Raw genomic sequence first — 17769 nt, 5'->3', positions numbered from 1 at the left:
ATATACTGCTTAAGAATTTGTTAAGAAGTCCTTATTTACTGTGCATTCTGAAATTATTCAGACCCCTTGACTTTTTTCACATTGTTACGTTACAGCCTTATTCTAAAATGTATTAAATACATTTTTTCCTCATCAATCTACACACAATACCCCATAATGACAAAGCAAAAACAGGTTTTTAGAATGTTTTTGCAAATGAATTACAAATAAGAAACCATATTTACATTAGTTTTCAGACCCTTTGCTATGAGACTCGAAATTTAGCTCAGGTGCATCCTGCTTCCATTGATCATCCTTGAGATGTTTCTACAATTTGATTGGAGCACTTGTGGTAAATTCAATTGATTGGACATGATTTGGAAAGGCACACACACCTGTCTCTATGAGGTCCCACAGTTGACATTTCATGTCAGAGCAAAAACCAAGCCATGAGGTAAAAGGTTTTGTCAGTAGTGCTCCGAGACGGGATTGTGTTGAGACACAGATCTGATGAAGGTTACCAAAAAATGTCTGCAGCATTGAAGGTCCCCAAGAACACAGTGGCCTCCATCATTCTTAAATGGAAGAAGTTTGGAACAACCAAGACTCTTGCTAGAACTGGCTGCCCGGCCAAACTGAGCAATCGGGGGAGAAGGGCTTTGGTCAGGGAGGTGACCAATAACCCGATGGTAACTCTGACAGAGCTCCAGAGTTACTCTGTGGAGATGGGAGAACCTTCCAGAAGGACAACCATCTCTGCAGCACTCCAACAATCAGGCCTTTATGGTAGAGTGGCTAGACGGAAGCAACTTCTCAGTAACAGTCACATGAAAGCCCACTTGGAGTTTGCCAAAAGGCACCTAAAGACTCACAGACCATGAGAAACAAGATTCTCTGGTCTGATGAAACCAGATTGAACTCTTTGGCCTGAATGCTAAGCGTCACTTTTTGAGGAAACTTCCCTACGGTGAAGCATGGTGATGGCAGCTGGGGATGCTTTTCAGCGGCAGGGACTGGGAGACTAGTCAGGAATCGAGTAACAGAGAGATCCTTGATGAAAACCTGCTCCAGGACACTCAGGACCTCAGACTGGGGCGAAGGTTCACCTTCCAACAGGACAACGACCCTAAGCACACAGCCAAGAAACATAGGAGTGGCTTCGGGACAAGTCTCTGAATGTACTTGAGTGGCCCAGCCAGAGCCCGGACTTGAACCCAATTGAACATCTCTGGAGAGACCTGAAAATAGCTGTGCCGTAACTCTCCCCATCCAACCTGACAGAGCTTGAGAGGATCTGCAGAGAAGAATGGGAGAAACTCACAAAAAATACAGGTGTGAAAAGATTGCAGCGTCATACCCATGAAGACTTGAGGCTGTAATCGCTGCCAAAGGTGCTTCAACAAAGTACTGAGTAAAGGGTCTGAATACTTATGTAAATGTAATATTTAAGTTTTTATTTATTATTTGCTAAAATGACTAAAAACCTGTTTTTGCTTTGTCATTATGGGGTATCGTGTGTAGATCGATGAAGAAAAAAAAAACAATCTAATCAATTTTAGAATAAGGCTGTAACGTAACAAAATGTGGAAAAAGTCAAGGGGTCTGAATACTTTCCAAATGCACTGTAGGTACTCTTCATGTAAAGTGTAAGGCTACCGATAAGGCTGTATGGAAGAACTTACTAGCTAGCTAACACTACCACACTGAGTTTTGTAGCCATTTGAGAGGGAAGCTAATGCCATTTCACTCAGTGGGGTAAATTATTATCAAAAGTAATGAATGGATACATTGCTACATTGTTGCCTTGCAAACGATGTCTACCTAAAGTAGACTGCTCCACAACCTGAATGGAACGATACTGTCAAAACAAGGTGTAAGTAGCTAATGTACTCACACCGCCTGTTGACACCGCTAACACACTTCTGCTCTTCTTCATCCTCAGTGGTGTCAATCAGTCAGTCTCTCTCTTCTTTCATAAACTCCTCTTCTATCCCTTCTTCACTGGGCACGTCTACCATGGAGAGGGAGGGAGGGATGGAGGGAAAAAAAAGATAATTAAGTTAGGTAATCAGACAGTAGTATCCCTTTAAGTGGTGAAGTTATCATAAGTGGTGGGATGACTTCTGACAGAAACCAAGAGCGTATAAAGGCAAGAGGCTAATCTTCTAGGAATTTTACGTCACACAGCTATCATACTGCTTGAGAGTAGAGTGAACACCAGAGCACATGGAGGCTGCTGAGGGCAGAACGGCTCATAGTAACGACTGGAATGGAGTGGATGGAATGGTTTGATGTGTCCGATACCATTCCATTTATTCCGTTCCAACCATTACTATGAACCCGTCCTTCCCAATTAAAGTGCCACCGGCCGCCGGTGACAGACACAAATGCTTTCACAGCCTCTCTGAACGAGATCTGCCTCTTTCTGTAATAACTTTGGTAGCCCTGCTGTTTACACGACATGCTGGGTCTCTGTCGAAAATTCAGTGAAGCAGAACCATAGGGTTAATAATGAACAAAGTAGGTTTAAGGGTGTGACAGTTAATCAAGCCACAGCAATCAATCTTGTACCGTCACACACTGTGCCTGAAGGTCTTGGCCTGTACAGTACACCCTGTCTGTAATCTTTGAACTACAGGTCTTCAGCTGGGGCAAAGAGCTCAATAATAAATCAGGAAGGGGCAGTACATCTTTGTGACACGACCAAGTCAATATCTGACACCATTATGGATTTATTTTAGTGACAGGGAAAATTTACGTCATAGTGATAAAGCTGACAAAAAGTCCATATGATATGTTGGCCTGTCTGGTGCTCCAAGGCTAGTGTCGCGGTGAGTGACCTGGAAACACAACGGACAGGGGCTCTGCTAGGGGCTCTGTAGGGTTTGTAGGCATTCTCAGGATAAAGCGTCTTTATAACTTAATAAAAAATGTGACTAAAACTATTTTACTCATATTGTAGGTCATATTTAATAGACATTTGGAAACACGGACATTTACTGTGGCTATTGTAAACAATTAGTAGGTAGGATCACTGAGAGGTCAGCCCACTCACTCCCTTATCAACTGACCCAGTTGTTAAAATGACCTTACCAGTCCAATACATTGAACTGTACTGCAGTGTCTGCCGCTATGATTCACTGTGCCCTTAGCGTAATGGCTGTTGACATTCAATATCGCGTGTTTGTGAATGTGCCCCTGAATTTCATCAGGTAGAAATGTTGGAGCGAGTACTTTTTTTTTTTTTTAAACAAGAAAGCAATAGGAGTGCTACTGTATCTGGGGAAATGATATATTGCAGATTTATAAAGCAAATGACTGACTCCGTATACCTGTTATCCATAAAATATCAAGTAGCCTCATTCAGAATCAGTTTTCTTGCCATTCAGATTCCTACATTTTCCACTGTACTATGTAGTAGTCATGATGGAATTCAATAATTATTCAAAATAGCTTCTTAAGTTTCATAATTGTATGTTCATTAATGAGGGAAAAAAATTGAAGTTTTTTCCTTTTTGTGAAAAGTTTCGGTTTTGGAGATGGTAGGTTTTCATCCGACAGTGACGACATATTGATATACATACAGTTGGGGTCAGAAATGATCGACACCCTGGATGAAAATGAGCAATAATGACTGTCATTGAAAAGGAAAAGGGACAAAACTCACTCACCTTAAAACATTCTTAGTTTTACTGAAGTTTTTCGGCTTTCAATGGCCTTCATCTAAACGTTAATTTCATCTGATGAAGGCTGAAACGTTACTCTTTTAACCTTGCTTAATTAAAACAATGCCTTTTCTGGCATCCCGAGTGGCGCAGTGGGCTAAGGCACTGAATCGCAGTTGCTAGCTGTGCCACTAGAGATCCTGGTTCAAGTCCAGGCTCTGTTGCAGCTGTCTGTGACCGGGAGACCCATGGGGTGGCGCACAATTGGCCCAGTGTCGTAAGAGGGAAGGTTTGGCTGGCTGGGCTGTCCTTGTCCCGTCGTGCTCTAGGGACTCCTGTGGCAGGCTGGGTGCATGCACACTAATACGGTTGCCAGGTGTACAGAGTTTCCTCTGACACATTGGTGCAGCTGGTTAAGTGGGCAGTGTGGCTTGGTTGGGTTGTGTTTCAGAGGACACATGGTTCTCAACCTCCACCTCTCCCGAGTCAGTACGGGAGTTGCAGCAATGGGACATGAATGTAACTACCAATTGGGGAGAAAATATATATATTATAAAAAACAATGCATTTTCTAATGGTGAGTGTTGCACCTTTTGACAATCTTAAAAATATATATATATATTATTTAACAAGTCAGTTAAGAACAAATTCTTATTTACAATGACGGCCTACCCCGGAACTACGTTCACTGCTAATGGAACACTGCGTTTGACATTCAGCATAGCGTTGCAGAGGCAGTGAATGGAACACTGTGTTTGACATTCAGCATAGCGTTGCAGAGGCAGTGAATGGAACACTGTGTTTGACATTCAGCATAGCGTTGCAGAGGCAGTGAATGGAACACTGTGTTTGACATTCAGCATAGCGTTGCAGAGGCAGTGAATGGAACACTGTGTTTGACATTCAGCATAGCGTTGCAGAGGCAGTGAATGGAACACTGTGTTTGTCTTGCAGCGTTGCATTGCAGAGGCAGTGCGTTCTGTTGTAGTGCATACTGTACATTGGATGTATTGAATGTATGCATCAAACTGTGTGTGTAGACGGTTTGACAGAAATGGTAGCAGAAGGTGAATGTTGAACTGTTGCTACACACATCCAGATGATGCTGCGTACCATTTTTGCACAATGACGCTGTAGGTCTGATCGAAGCGCAAAGCTTTGATCAGATAGAGTCATTGCGCAAAATAGTATTTATTTAATGTAATATTTATTTAACTAGGCAAGTCAATGACGGCCTACACCGACAAACCTGGAACAATTGTGCACCGCCCTATGGGACTCCCAATCACGTCCAGGTTGTGATACAGCCTGGAATCGAACCAGGGTGTCTGTAGTGACGCCTCTACCAGTGAGATGCAGTACCTTAGACCGCTGCACCACTCTGGAGCCCTAGGACTGTATAAAATAAATAATTCAAACACTGAGCATAACCTTAAATGATAACCAATTCACTGTCAGGGTGCTTGAGGCAAATTGCCTTTGGTGCGCTTGAGAGCCTTTCTCATTCGCAGTCACCACCAGCAGTCTCTCATGCCCATCAAACGTTGGCCAAGTTCTTCAGATATTTTCATCTGCTACACTGCCACCGCTTTTGCTTCAATTTATTTCAGTCTCACTGTGTCAATTAAGACCGTGCACAGAGCACGCCAACACAGCCTTCAGCGTTTCATCCACTTACAAATGTAGTCGGGAAAGGCATACCCAGATATGAATTGGTAGACACATCAAAAGCAAAACCTATGTGAAAAGCATTACTAGACATTGTGATTTTTTGTATTTTATTAGGATCCCCATTAGCTGTTGCAAAAGCAGCAGCTACTCTTCCTGGGTTCACACAAAACATGAAACATAATACAGAATGACATAATACAGAACATCAATAGACAAGAACGGCTCAAAGACAGAACTACATACATTTTTTAAAGGCACACGTTGCCTACATATCAATGCAGACACACAAACTATCTAGGTCAAATGGGGAGAGAGGCGTTGTGACGTGCGGTGTTGCTTTATCTGTTTTTTTAAACCAGGTTTGCTGTTTATTTGAACAATATGAAATGGAAGGAAGTTCCATCTCATAATGTCTATGAGAGACCCTTTGTAAAACAGCCGTCACTAACATTTCTTTATATCTATAGCAGGGGTGGTCAACTCCAGTCCTCGAGGGCCTGATTGGTCTCACAGTTTTGCCCCAGCTAACACACCTGACTCCAATGATCACCTAATCATGATCTTCAGTTCAGAATGTAATCAGATTAATCAGCTGTGTTTTCTAGGGATGGAGAAACAGTGGGACACCAATCAGGCCGTCGTGGACTGGAGTTGCCCACCCCTGGTCTATAGGATGAAAAGAACCCAAAACAACAGTTTTCCCATCTTTTTATCCTTTATTTAACTAGGCAAGTCAGTTCAGAACAAATTCTTATTTACAATGACGGCCTAGGAACAGTGGGTTAACTGCCTTGTTCAGGGGCAGAACGACAGGTTTTTACCTTGTCAGCTGAAGGATTCAATCCAGCAACCTTTCGGTTACTGGCCCAACGCTCTAACCACTAGGCTACCTGCCGCCCCATCTGGACGCTTTGATCTTGTGTCAAGGTGATGAAAAAAGGTGGGAAACGACAAAGGTTTCATGCGGGGGTTCATCAACTCAGAGACCACACCCCACTATTGCTACAGCATGATGAATCATCATAACCTCAACATCAAGACCAGCTCTACACGGACTGCCTGTTGATGTGGAAGGGACCAGTTACCATGGCAACAGGGCACATAAATGCACCGGGCAAAATGCATGACCACTCGCCGGGGACGTTCAAGTTGCAGGTAAGGGTTAGTGGATTATATTTTTTACCCCAGCACATAAAATGGCTCCGCAATACCCTAAATATGGATCTATTGTTCAGTCGGCATCAGTGCTTGACTTGGACTGAAATAGGTTCAAATCAAATCACATTTTATTTGTCACCGAATACAACAGGTGTAGACCGTACAGTGAAATGCTTACTTACGAGCCTTTAACCAACAATGCAGTAAAAAAAAATAAAAAAATAATAACAATTAGGACAAAAATTATAAATAAATAAAAAGGACATGATGCCATTTCCAATTGTTGAGAGGCCTGGCTTTCTGAGGCTGATAAAGGAGAGGCCTGGCTTTCTGAGGCTGATAAAGGAGAGGCCTGGCTTTCTGAGGCTGATAAAGGAGAGACCTGGCTTTCTGAGGCTGATAAGGGAGAGGCCTGGCTTTCTGAGGCTGATAAAGGAGAGGCCTGGCTTTCTGAGGCTGATAAAGGAGAGGCCTGGCTTTCTGAGGCTGATAAAGGAGAGGCCTGGCTTTCTGAGGCTGATAAAGGAGAGGCCTGGCTTTCTGAGGCTGATAAAGGAGAGACCTGGCTTTCTGAGGCTGATAAAGGAGAGACCTGGCTTTCTGAGGCTGATAAAGGAGAGACCTGGCTTTCTGAGGCTGATAAAGGAGAGACCTGGCTTTCTGAGGCTGATAAAGGAGAGGCCTGGCTTTCTGAGGCTGATAAAGGAGAGGCCTGGCTTTCTGAGGCTGATAAAGGAGAGACCTGGCTTTCTGAGTCTGATAAAGGAGACCTGGCTTTCTGAGGCTGATAAAGGAGAGGCCTGGCTTTCTGAGGCTGATAAGGGAGAGGCCTGGCTTTCTGAGGCTGATAAGGGAGAGGCCTGGCTTTCTGAGGCTGATAAGGGAGAGGCCTGGCTTTCTGAGGCTGATAAAGGAGAGGCCTGGCTTTCTGAGGCTGATAAAGGAGAGGCCTGGCTTTCTGAGGCTGATAAGGGAGAGGCCTGGCTTTCTGAGGCTGATAAGGGAGAGGCCTGGCTTTCTGAGTCTGATAAAGGAGAGGCCTGGCTTTCTGAGGCTGATAAAGGAGAGGCCTGGCTTTCTGAGGCTGATTAGGGAGAGGCCTGGCTTTCTGAGGCTGATAAGGGAGAGGCCTGGCTTTCTGAGGCTGATAAAGGAGAGGCCTGGCTTTCTGAGGCTGATAAAGGAGAGGCCTGGCTTTCTGAGGCTGATAAGGGAGAGGCCTGGCTTTCTGAGGCTGATAAAGGACCTGGCTTTCTGAGGCTGATAAAGGAGAGACCTGGCTTTCTGAGGCTGATAAAGGAGAGGCCTGGCTTTCTGAGCCTGATAAAGGACCTGGCTTTCTGAGGCTGATAAAGGAGAGGCCTGGCTTTCTGGGTCTGATAAGGGAGAGGCCTGGCTTTCTGAGGCTGATAAAGGAGAGGCCTGGCTTTCTGAGTCTGATAAAGGACCTGGCTTTCTGAGGCTGATAAAGGAGAGACCTGGCTTTCTGAGGCTGATAAAGGAGAGACCTGGCTTTCTGAGGCTGATAAAGGAGAGACCTGGCTTTCTGAGGCTGATAAAGGAGAGGCCTGGCTTTCTGAGTCTGATAAAGGAGAGGCCTGGCTTTCTGAGGCTGATAAAGGAGAGACCTGGCTTTCTGAGGCTGAAAGGAGAGGCCTGGCTTTCTGAGGCTGATAAAGGAGAGGCCTGGCTTTCTGAGTCTGATAAAGGAGAGGCCTGGCTTTCTGAGGCTGATAAAGGAGAGGCCTGGCTTTCTGAGTCTGATAAAGGAGACCTGGCTTTCTGAGGCTGAAAGGAGAGGCCTGGCTTTCTGAGGCTGAAAGGAGAGGTCTGGCTTTCTGAGGCTGATAAAGGAGAGGCCTGGCTTTCTGAGTCTGATAAAGGAGACCTGGCTTTCTGAGGCTGATAAAGGAGAGGCCTGGCTTTCTGAGGCTGATAAAGGAGAGGCCTGGCTTTCTGAGGCTGATAAAGGAGAGGCCTGGCTTTCTGAGGCTGATAAAGGAGAGACCTGGCTTTCTGAGGCTGATAAAGGTTGCCATGTCTCACTACAAAGTGAGTGCTGCTAATTTTATTTGTTTGTTTACTTGATTTGCTTACTTAAGGTTGTGTTCATTTAAACCTGCACTAGGGAAACGTTTACCTCTCATGGCCACATGGTGCCATCTTTAATGTTATTATGTTAAATGTTTATGCACACAAAAAGCACATAGTGCTGCTAATTTTATGTTGTTTGCTGGTTTTCAATATAAAACTTGGTGAAATGATTCCAGTGTCAGTACTTTTTTAACATTTCCAGTACATTTGAACAATAACACTGATAACACTGTGTGCATTAACAAGGACAACACACAGGTATTTCCATCATTGTATGATTTTTTTGGTGTGCAAATGAACTCAAGCTTACAGACAATATCAAATGTGATATAGCGAAGCACCTGAGTGAGTTGGGTGCGTAATTACTCAGGTACTTTTCCCAAAACGGATGACACAAACAACTGGATGTTATGCTTTCATGCCCTGCCTCCAGTCCACTTACCGATATCTGAACAAGAGAGCCTCATCAAAATTGCAACAAGCGGTTCTGTGAAAATGTAATTCAATCAGAAGCCACTGCCAGATTTCTGGATAAAGCTGCGCTCAGAGTATCCTGACTTGGCAAATCGTGCTGTTAAGACACTGATGCACTTTGCAACCACGTACCTATGTGAGAATGGATTCTCGGCCCTCACTAGCATGAAAACTAAATACAGACTGTCTGTGGAAAATGATTTAAGACAGACTCTCTCCAATACAACCCAACATTGCAGAGTTATGTGCATCCTTTCAAGCACACCCTTCTCACTAACCTGTGGTGAGTTATACACGATGAACAAATAAGATTTTATATGTAAGATGGTTAAATAAAGAGCAAAATGATTGATTATTATTATTTGTACCCTAGTCCTATAAGAGCTCTGTCACTTTCCACAAGCTGGGATGTGACAAACTCACATTTATGAAACATAAGAATGAGTGTGTGAGTGGCAGTCTTACAGTGATGGTCAAAAACAACAAGATTTGAGAGTGCGCTGACCCTGGTGCTAGAGGGGGTACGCAGCTGGAGGTTGAATGTTTGAAGGGGTAGGGGACTATAACAGGTTTAGGAACCACTGATCTAACTGGCTAACTGCTGTCAAATGTCACCTCCGTGTTGATTAGCCCACAAGCCACACACTAAATGATGGGCTACACACAGAGGACCAATTGTCAAAAGTTAACAAGGGGGGTGGTATTAGTTGTGTGGTGGTGGTGTGCGGTTCTGTTAACGTGGGTTTTTTAGTCAACAAGGGGGATGCCATACACCCCCAATCTCCACTCAAATCCCCTGGGTCATAAATAACAATTTGAGAGCTGCTATGAATTCACATGAACTAACAATGGGATATCCGTTGCCGTACACCAGAGGGGCAGAGGGTTTCTGAGCTCAGTCAGACAATACGAATATCAGATGAGACCTCAATCATAATGTTTACAGTAAAGAGAGAACATCCTCTGTCTCACAAGACATAAGTGTACAAAGGAAGACTGTGTAGAGGGTGAGGCAATGCCCAACACACACTCCAGGTCATTGGACATCCAGTCACCCATACAAAGATTGCTTTTGTGAAACCAAAACAAAGGAGTTTAAAGATGTCATGTGTTCAATTGCGTTAACATTACGTTGAAATACCACGTGAAGAACAGTGAATGCATTCAAGGCCATCTTGGTACAATTATTAATATTAATTCACTTATTTTGGGGGTATATGAAACGTCTATCTGTCCTTGAGGAAAAGGCGCCGTCTGCACGATTAAAAAATAAAAAAATAAATAACAAGTCAAGAATTGATGGATGCTGCAGATATACAGACAGATTAAATGGAAATGAAACCAAAGAAGAACCGTCTTCCATTGCTGCATGGGGTACTAAACTAGAATTGGCTTGGCCATATTCAGGGATGAGTAGCAGATTATAATTGAGGATAGATCTGTGCCCATTAAGACATTACATGGCTAGAGTTCCAGCTATCCATTAATCATCTATGACGTAAAGGACCATTCACCAAAACTGAAAAAATATAGCAAGCTAAAGACCTCCTTTTGCAAGTGGAAAGGAAACGGAAGTCAGAAACTTACTAGCTATGTTAGCCTACTGGACTGATAGAGAGCTACTCAAGTTCTTGTTGGGGCGAGTGACTCTGAACTTACAATGGCTAGCCCTAAGTCTTTATATATATATTTTTCTTGTGCTTTATGCCATTTGTCTCATGACTCCTGCTTGCTTTGTTGACTATGAACTTGCTTGTTTACCCGACCGTGGGACAGACTGGTTGTTCACACACTCGGGACTCTAGACTATATTGGTTACAGGGACTCTTGGTCTCCCATCCTATTCTAACCACCTCTCGCCAGCTTTGTATTCATGTTATCTGATGAATTTGCTGTAAAATATGATCTTGTTGCCAACTGATGCACATTAAAATGTCATAAACTCTCCCTGTCCTCTATATATATATATATATATATATATACACACACCTAGTGCCTTTGGAAAGGATTCAGACTGCTGGACTTCTTCCACATTTTATGTTACAGCCTTATTAAAAATGTATTATATAGTTTTTCACCCCCTCATCAATCTACACACAATACACCATAATGACAAAGCAATAGGGTTGCAAAGGGTCGGAAACTTTCCGGGAAATTTCCGGAAATTTTTCATGGGAAGTTAGACCCGGGAATTTTGCTTAAATTCATCAAAAAAGTTAGCTTATAACAGTGAACCTTTTTTGTGGGATACACTTAAGGCAATTCTAGGTCTTGTGGCATATTTTGGTTAAACTATCCCCAATTCAATGGAATTGCAACCCTCTGCACACACAGTGCATTCTTCCGTCACATGTGCTTTGCATTCTTCCATCACATGTGCAGTGCACTCTTCCATCACATGTACAGCTGATTCTCAAGATCTTGCACACTAATGAGGTGCTATTGAGCCCACAGTACTACACTGTCTGAGCCAAGGACTACATGCTTTCTGGTAGGTTTAGATTACAATACTGGGTGGGGTGAATATATTTTATGACATACATGATCCTTTGTTAACTAGTAAATAGTAGCCTACAGAAAAGGTGTGTTTTAAATAATTTCTAACTTGTTACCAATTTCTGCTAGTTAGTTTTTGCTTCCATGTGTGTTTTAGCTTGCATGTTTCATTCTAAAGCATTTATCTTACAAAAGGAGTTGCTTAACTGCTTAACTATTTAACTGTACATGGAATTGTATTGTTTTTTTTACAACAAAAAAATTGAATCTTTACAGGAAAATTCCACAGGCACTATCTGATGTGTGGAGACATTTCACTGGAGCTACTGAACAAGGAAAAGCTGTGTACAGTGGGGGAAAAAGTATTTGATCCCCTGCTGATTTTGTACATTTGCCCACTTACAAAGAAATGATCAGTCTATAATTTTAATAGTAGGTCTATTGAACAGTGAGAGACAGAATAACAACCAAAAAATCAATTTTTGAGGTATTTGTAATTCGCGCCACTCTATACCATTGGATATTGGTGAGGTGTTCCTAACATAAGAATGATGGAGGCCACTGTGTTCTTGTGGACCTTCAATGGTGCAGAAATGTTTTGGTACCCTTCCCCAGATCTGTGCCTCGACACAATCCTGTCTCGGAGCGCTACTGACAATTCCTTCAAATGGCTTGGTTTTTGCTGTGACATGCACTGTCAATTGGTGGGACCTTTTCTAGACAGTTGTGTGCTTTTCCAAATCTGTACATTGAATGATCCTATCTAGGCTAATCTATTTCAGAAGATCGGCATTGACTGCAATGCATATCAAAGGGTCAATTTCGAGTCTCATAGCAAAGGGTCTGAATACTTATGTAAATAAGGTATCGGTTTTTTATTTAAAATAAAATTGCAAACATTTCCAAAAACGTGTTTTTGCTTTGTTATTATGGGGTATTGTGTGTAGATTGCTAAGGATGTTTATTTTATTTATTTATTTAACCCATTTTAGAATAAGGCTGTAAAATAACATTTGGAAAAAGTCAAGTGGTCTGAATACTTTCCGACGTGTATATATAAATAATTGTATCATGGGAAACCTGTTTAATATTATATAAGATCATTTATGAATACATCCTTTAAATCTAATCATCTCAACCCCAATGTCAACTGCCTCCAGATCATGAATTGAACATGTTATCCCAATTTACTTTCTTGATACTTTTTTTATTTTTATTGACCATGGATCAATTACTGTACATTGAATTATCCTCTCTAGGCATGCATATCAAAGGGTCAAAGCCAAAAGTCATAGCACATGACCTTTGTAGGCCACTTAACATTGTGACCACAAATCCCAAGACAGTTGACTGGTCTTCAACGTTTGGCCTGTTATAGACATCAATAAGTGTTTCCAAGTGTCTCAAATGCTTATCTACATGCCAACAAGACAGAAAGACAACACACAGACAAAAACAGGGACAGCAGTTTGTTTCTTCAGAGAGAGAATTAGCAGTGCTTGATGGAAAGAGCGAGCAGGGAGATGTAGGCCACTGACAGATGGCACACCAAGACAGATACAGATACAGAAAGAGAGAGAGAGCAACAGACAGTGAGAGAGAGAGAGACACAAAGACAGCAAGAGAGAGAGAGAGAGAGAGAGAGAGAGAGAGACACAAAGACAGAGAGGGAAAGAGAGACAGAGAGACACAGAGGGAAAGAGAGACAGAGAGACACAGAGGGAAAGAGAGACAGAGACAGACAGAGAGGGAAAGAGAGACAGAGACAGACAGAGAGGGAAAGAGAGAGAGACAGACAGAGAGGGAAAGAGAGACAGAGACAGACAGAGAGGGAAAGAGAGACAGAGACAGACAGAGAGGGAAAGAGAGACAGAGACAGACAGAGAGGGAAAGAGAGACAGAGACAGACAGAGAGGGAAAGAGAGACAGAGACAGACAGAGAGGGAAAGAGAGAGAGACAGACAGAGAGGGAAAGAGAGAGAGACAGACAGAGAGGGAAAGAGAGAGAGACAGACAGAGAGGGAAAGAGAGACAGAGACAGACAGAGAGGGAAAGAGAGACAGAGACAGACAGAGAGGGAAAGAGAGACAGAGACAGACAGAGAGGGAAAGAGAGACAGAGACAGACAGAGAGGGAAAGAGAGAGAGACAGACAGAGAGGGAAAGAGAGAGAGACAGACAGAGAGGGAAAGAGAGACAGAGACAGACAGAGAGGGAAAGAGAGAGAGACAGACAGAGAGGGAAAGAGAGAGAGACAGACAGAGAGGGAAAGAGAGACAGAGAGACAGCAGTGTGTAGCAGCTGTGAGATGAGATAACGCTGGGCTACTGTATATGACACAGCCTGGACAAGACAGACTACCCCAGGGCACTGCCAGAGATACTGGGTTGTTAACTAGTTTTGGCCATGTTGGAACCAAATGTTCCATGACAATAACATTGTAATTTACATCCTTAGTAGAATGTAATGGTCTTTGAACTATGGGTGCCAAAATGGTCAAACACTCAAACTCAGATGCCATTGTACATCTACAGAGCTCTGGGATGACTGACACTTGTCTCCTCCAAATGAGTCCCAAAGCAAGCCAATAGGATTGGCATGATTCCACATTCCCAATGACAATATATATAGTTTTTAGGACATATAGTATGCCAGTTTTGGGATCTTTTTGGATACATTTTTTTGCAGTAGACCCACTGAGTACCCACACCCAGAAACTACACGAAGCATGTGCTTATTACCTGCCCTCTTTGACATAAGGCTGGGCAAAGCTTTTATGTGCACAAAAATGTATACGATCAAGATCACTTTATTGATCAATTACACACAAGGTCCAACTGAAATCTGACTTCGGCTTTTGATCCAACCCCTCCAACACACAAAAAGAGAGAGAGAGAGAGGTGCTGCCATATGGGCAGTTGTGTTGTGATGGGTTAAGTGCCTTGCTCATGGGCACAACGGCATTGAGCATTTGATACCAGCGATCCTCTGGTTGCCAGCTCAGTTCCAGACAGATTTTTCCCACCGGACCGGTATTTTGAACAGGAAACCCTCCGGGTGCTGGCTGGCTCGCCTGTCTACCCACTAGGCCACCAACTGCCCCCTTTTGTAGAGCACTTGTTTCTAAGACAATTGGCCATTAAACTTCTCCAATAACTGGAGAACAGTAGTTACGGTAGGGTACGCATGGTATATATCTTCCAGAGAAATGCTTACAATCATACCCTGGATCTAGTTTTGTCCCATGGAATAGATATTGTGGATCTAAATGTTTTTTTCCAATTAATACTAATTCATCACAGGCTTTAAGTACGCTAACGCAGAGCGCTGTAGTTAAGTGACCCGGCCACCCGTCGCAGGAAAATCTAATTGCGCGGACACATTTTTGATCTGGGTGAGTTATCGTCTGATAGGAGAGCTGAATGAGCACAATAAAATCAGCATGGTAACTAAGTCTGTCGCTGCCGAACACACATTTTGATCATATTGAGGGCAACCCACTGAAACTCCATTGACGTATCACTGATTTAATATACTGACGGTGTAAGAACTTAGTCAATGACCTCCATTCAATGGCTGTGGACTGTGTTGCCTGACGGATTAAAATCCCTCCTGAGTCACAGTGACAGAAAGAGAAGGATAACGGAGGAACTGTCAACCGGGAGACCATGGATGGGTCAAGTCCCATGTGAATTTCACTAGATGACATGTACTGAAATCAAGTCTACGGCACTTCAAAATGTCTGCAGATGGGAACATAATTCAAAGTGCAGCTTTGGCCGACCTACCAGGCGTCTGTCAAAGCTTCAACTATGCGCACCTATATGTGAATCAAATTTACAGTTGAAGTCGGAAGTTTACATACACTTTAGCCAAATACATTTAAAAACTCTGTTTTTCACAAGTCCTGACATTTAATCCTAGTAAAAATTCCCTGTTTTCGGTCAGTTAGGATCACCACTTTATTGTAAGAATGTGAAATGTCAGAATAATAGTAGAGAGAATGATTTATTTCAGCTTTTATTTCTTTCTTTCATCACATTCCCAGAGGGTCATACGTTTACATACACTCAATTAGTATTTGGTAGCATTGCCTTTAAATTGTTTAACTTGGGTCAAACGTTTCGGGTAGCCTTCCACAAACTTCCCACAATAAGTTGGGTGAATTTTGGCCCATTCCTCCTGACAGAGCCGTGTAACTGAATCAGGTCTGTAGGCCTCCTTGCTCGCACATGCTTCTCAGTTCTACACACAAATTTTCCATAGGATTGGGGTCAGGGCTTTGTGATGGCCACTCCAATACCTTGACTTTGTTGTCCATAAGCCATTTTGCCGCAACTTTGGAAGTATGCTTGGGGTCATTGTCCATTTGGAAGACCCATTTACGACCAAGCTTTAACTTCCTGACTGATGTCTTGAGATGTTGCTTCAATATAGCCACATCATTTTCCTCCCTCATGATGCCATCTATTTTGTGAAGTGCACCAGTCCCTCCTGCAGCAAAGCACCCCCACAACATGATGCTGCCACCCTGTGCTTCACGGTTGGGATGGTGTTCTTCGGCTTGCAAGCGTCTCCCTTTTTCCTCCAAACATAACGATGGTCATTAAGGCCAAACAGTTCTATTTTTCTTTCATCAGACCAGAGGACAATTCTCCAAAAAGTATGATCTTTGTCCCATTGTGCAGTTACAAACCGTAGTCTGGCTTTTTTTTATGGTGGTTTTGGAGCAGTGGCTTCTTCCTTGCTGAGCGGTCTTTCAGGTTATGTCAATATAGGACTCGTTTTACTGTGGATATAGATACTTTTGTACCTGTTTCCTCCAGCATCTTCACAAGGTCCTTTGCTGTTGTTCTTGGATTGATTTGCACTTTTCGCACCAAAGTACGTTCATCTCTAGGAGACAGAACACGTCTCCTTCCTGAGCGGTGTGACGGCTGCGTGGTCCCATGGTGTTTATACTTGCGTACTATTGTTTGTACAGATGAACGTGGTACCTTCAGGTGTTTGGAAATTGCTCCCTAGGATGAACAAGACTTGTGAAAATCTACAATTTTTTTTCTGGCTGATTTCTTTTGATTTTCCCATGATGTCAAGCAAAGAGGCATTGAGTTTGAAGGTAGGCCTTGAAATACATCCACAGGTACACCTCCAATTGACTCAATTGACTCAATTAGCCTATCAGAAAAAAGCCATTCTAAAGCCATGACATTATTTTCAGGATTTTTCCAAGCTGTTTAAAGGCACAGTCAACTTAGTGTATGTAAACTTCTGACCCACTGGAATTGTGATACAGTGCAATAATCTGTCTGTAAAAACAATTGTTGGAACAATTACTTGTGTCATGCACAAAGTAGATGTCCTAACCGACTTGCCAAAACTATAGTTTGTTAACAAGAAATTTGTGGAGTGGTTGAAAAACGAGTTTTAGTGACTCCAACCTAAGTGTATGTAAACTTCCGACTTCAACTGTACCATAGATGGCCTTTAGGCAAAGTCCAAAAGCATATTCCCTCTGTGTGTATATTTTGATACGTCAAAAGGCACCGCACACTATGGTGCATCAGCTCCAGCAGCCACAGACTTGATATTTCATATCAGAGACCAGCCAGAGACAAAGTGTGGATCTGGGATTGAATTTTCACTTCCCTGACATAGGGCTGGGACAATGACCTTATAACCGACAGTTATGGATGAAGACCAGGGCTCTAGCCTTTTTGGGGCTCTTAGCCGAAACATGGACTCTTTAACAAAGCGATGAAACTTTGTTGCTCCTTTCTGAAAAAAAAAACAAATGAGTCTTGCAGTAGCACACGAATGGATAGAATGGGCTTGGAAGTTGGAACCTCTAACCCTAGCAATTTGAATGGTAAACTCATGGGTACAATGCATTCGGAAAGTATTCAGACCCCTTGACTTGATCCACATTTTGTTACATTACAGCCTTATTCTAAAATAGATTTTTTTTTTTTTAAATACAAATACTCAATCTACACACAACACCCCTTAATGACAGGGCAAAAACAGGTTTTTCAAAATGTTAACAAATTTATTAAAAAAATTACTTCAATATCACATTTACATAAGTATTCAAACCATTTACTCAGTACTTTGTTGAAGCACCTATGGCAGCGATTACAGCCTTGAGTCTTCTTCCTATTCACATTGACGGGGCTGATGAGGAGCAGGTCGAGAGCTTCAAGTTCCTCAGTGTCCACATCACTAAGGATCTG

At 42.7% G+C, this 17769-nt stretch overlaps 1 protein-coding gene across 1 annotated transcript in view; it reads right to left on the bottom strand.

Moving 5' to 3' along the window:
• The window catches only part of LOC106598452 (cAMP-specific 3',5'-cyclic phosphodiesterase 4B), a 95631-nt gene that overhangs the window by 75384 nt on the left and 2478 nt on the right, over window positions 1-17769 (bottom strand). Inside the window, exon 2 of the mRNA XM_014189494.2 lies at window positions 1874-1990. Within this exon, the coding sequence (XP_014044969.1) occupies window positions 1874-1915 (42 nt within the window). The 5' untranslated portion in view covers window positions 1916-1990. The remainder of the gene's footprint in view (window positions 1-1873; window positions 1991-17769) is intronic.

Source organism: Salmo salar, chromosome ssa03 (genome assembly GCF_905237065.1).
Source record: "Salmo salar chromosome ssa03, Ssal_v3.1, whole genome shotgun sequence".
NCBI lineage: Eukaryota > Metazoa > Chordata > Actinopteri > Salmoniformes > Salmonidae > Salmo > Salmo salar.
This window is presented reverse-complemented; position numbering and strand designations above follow the sequence as displayed.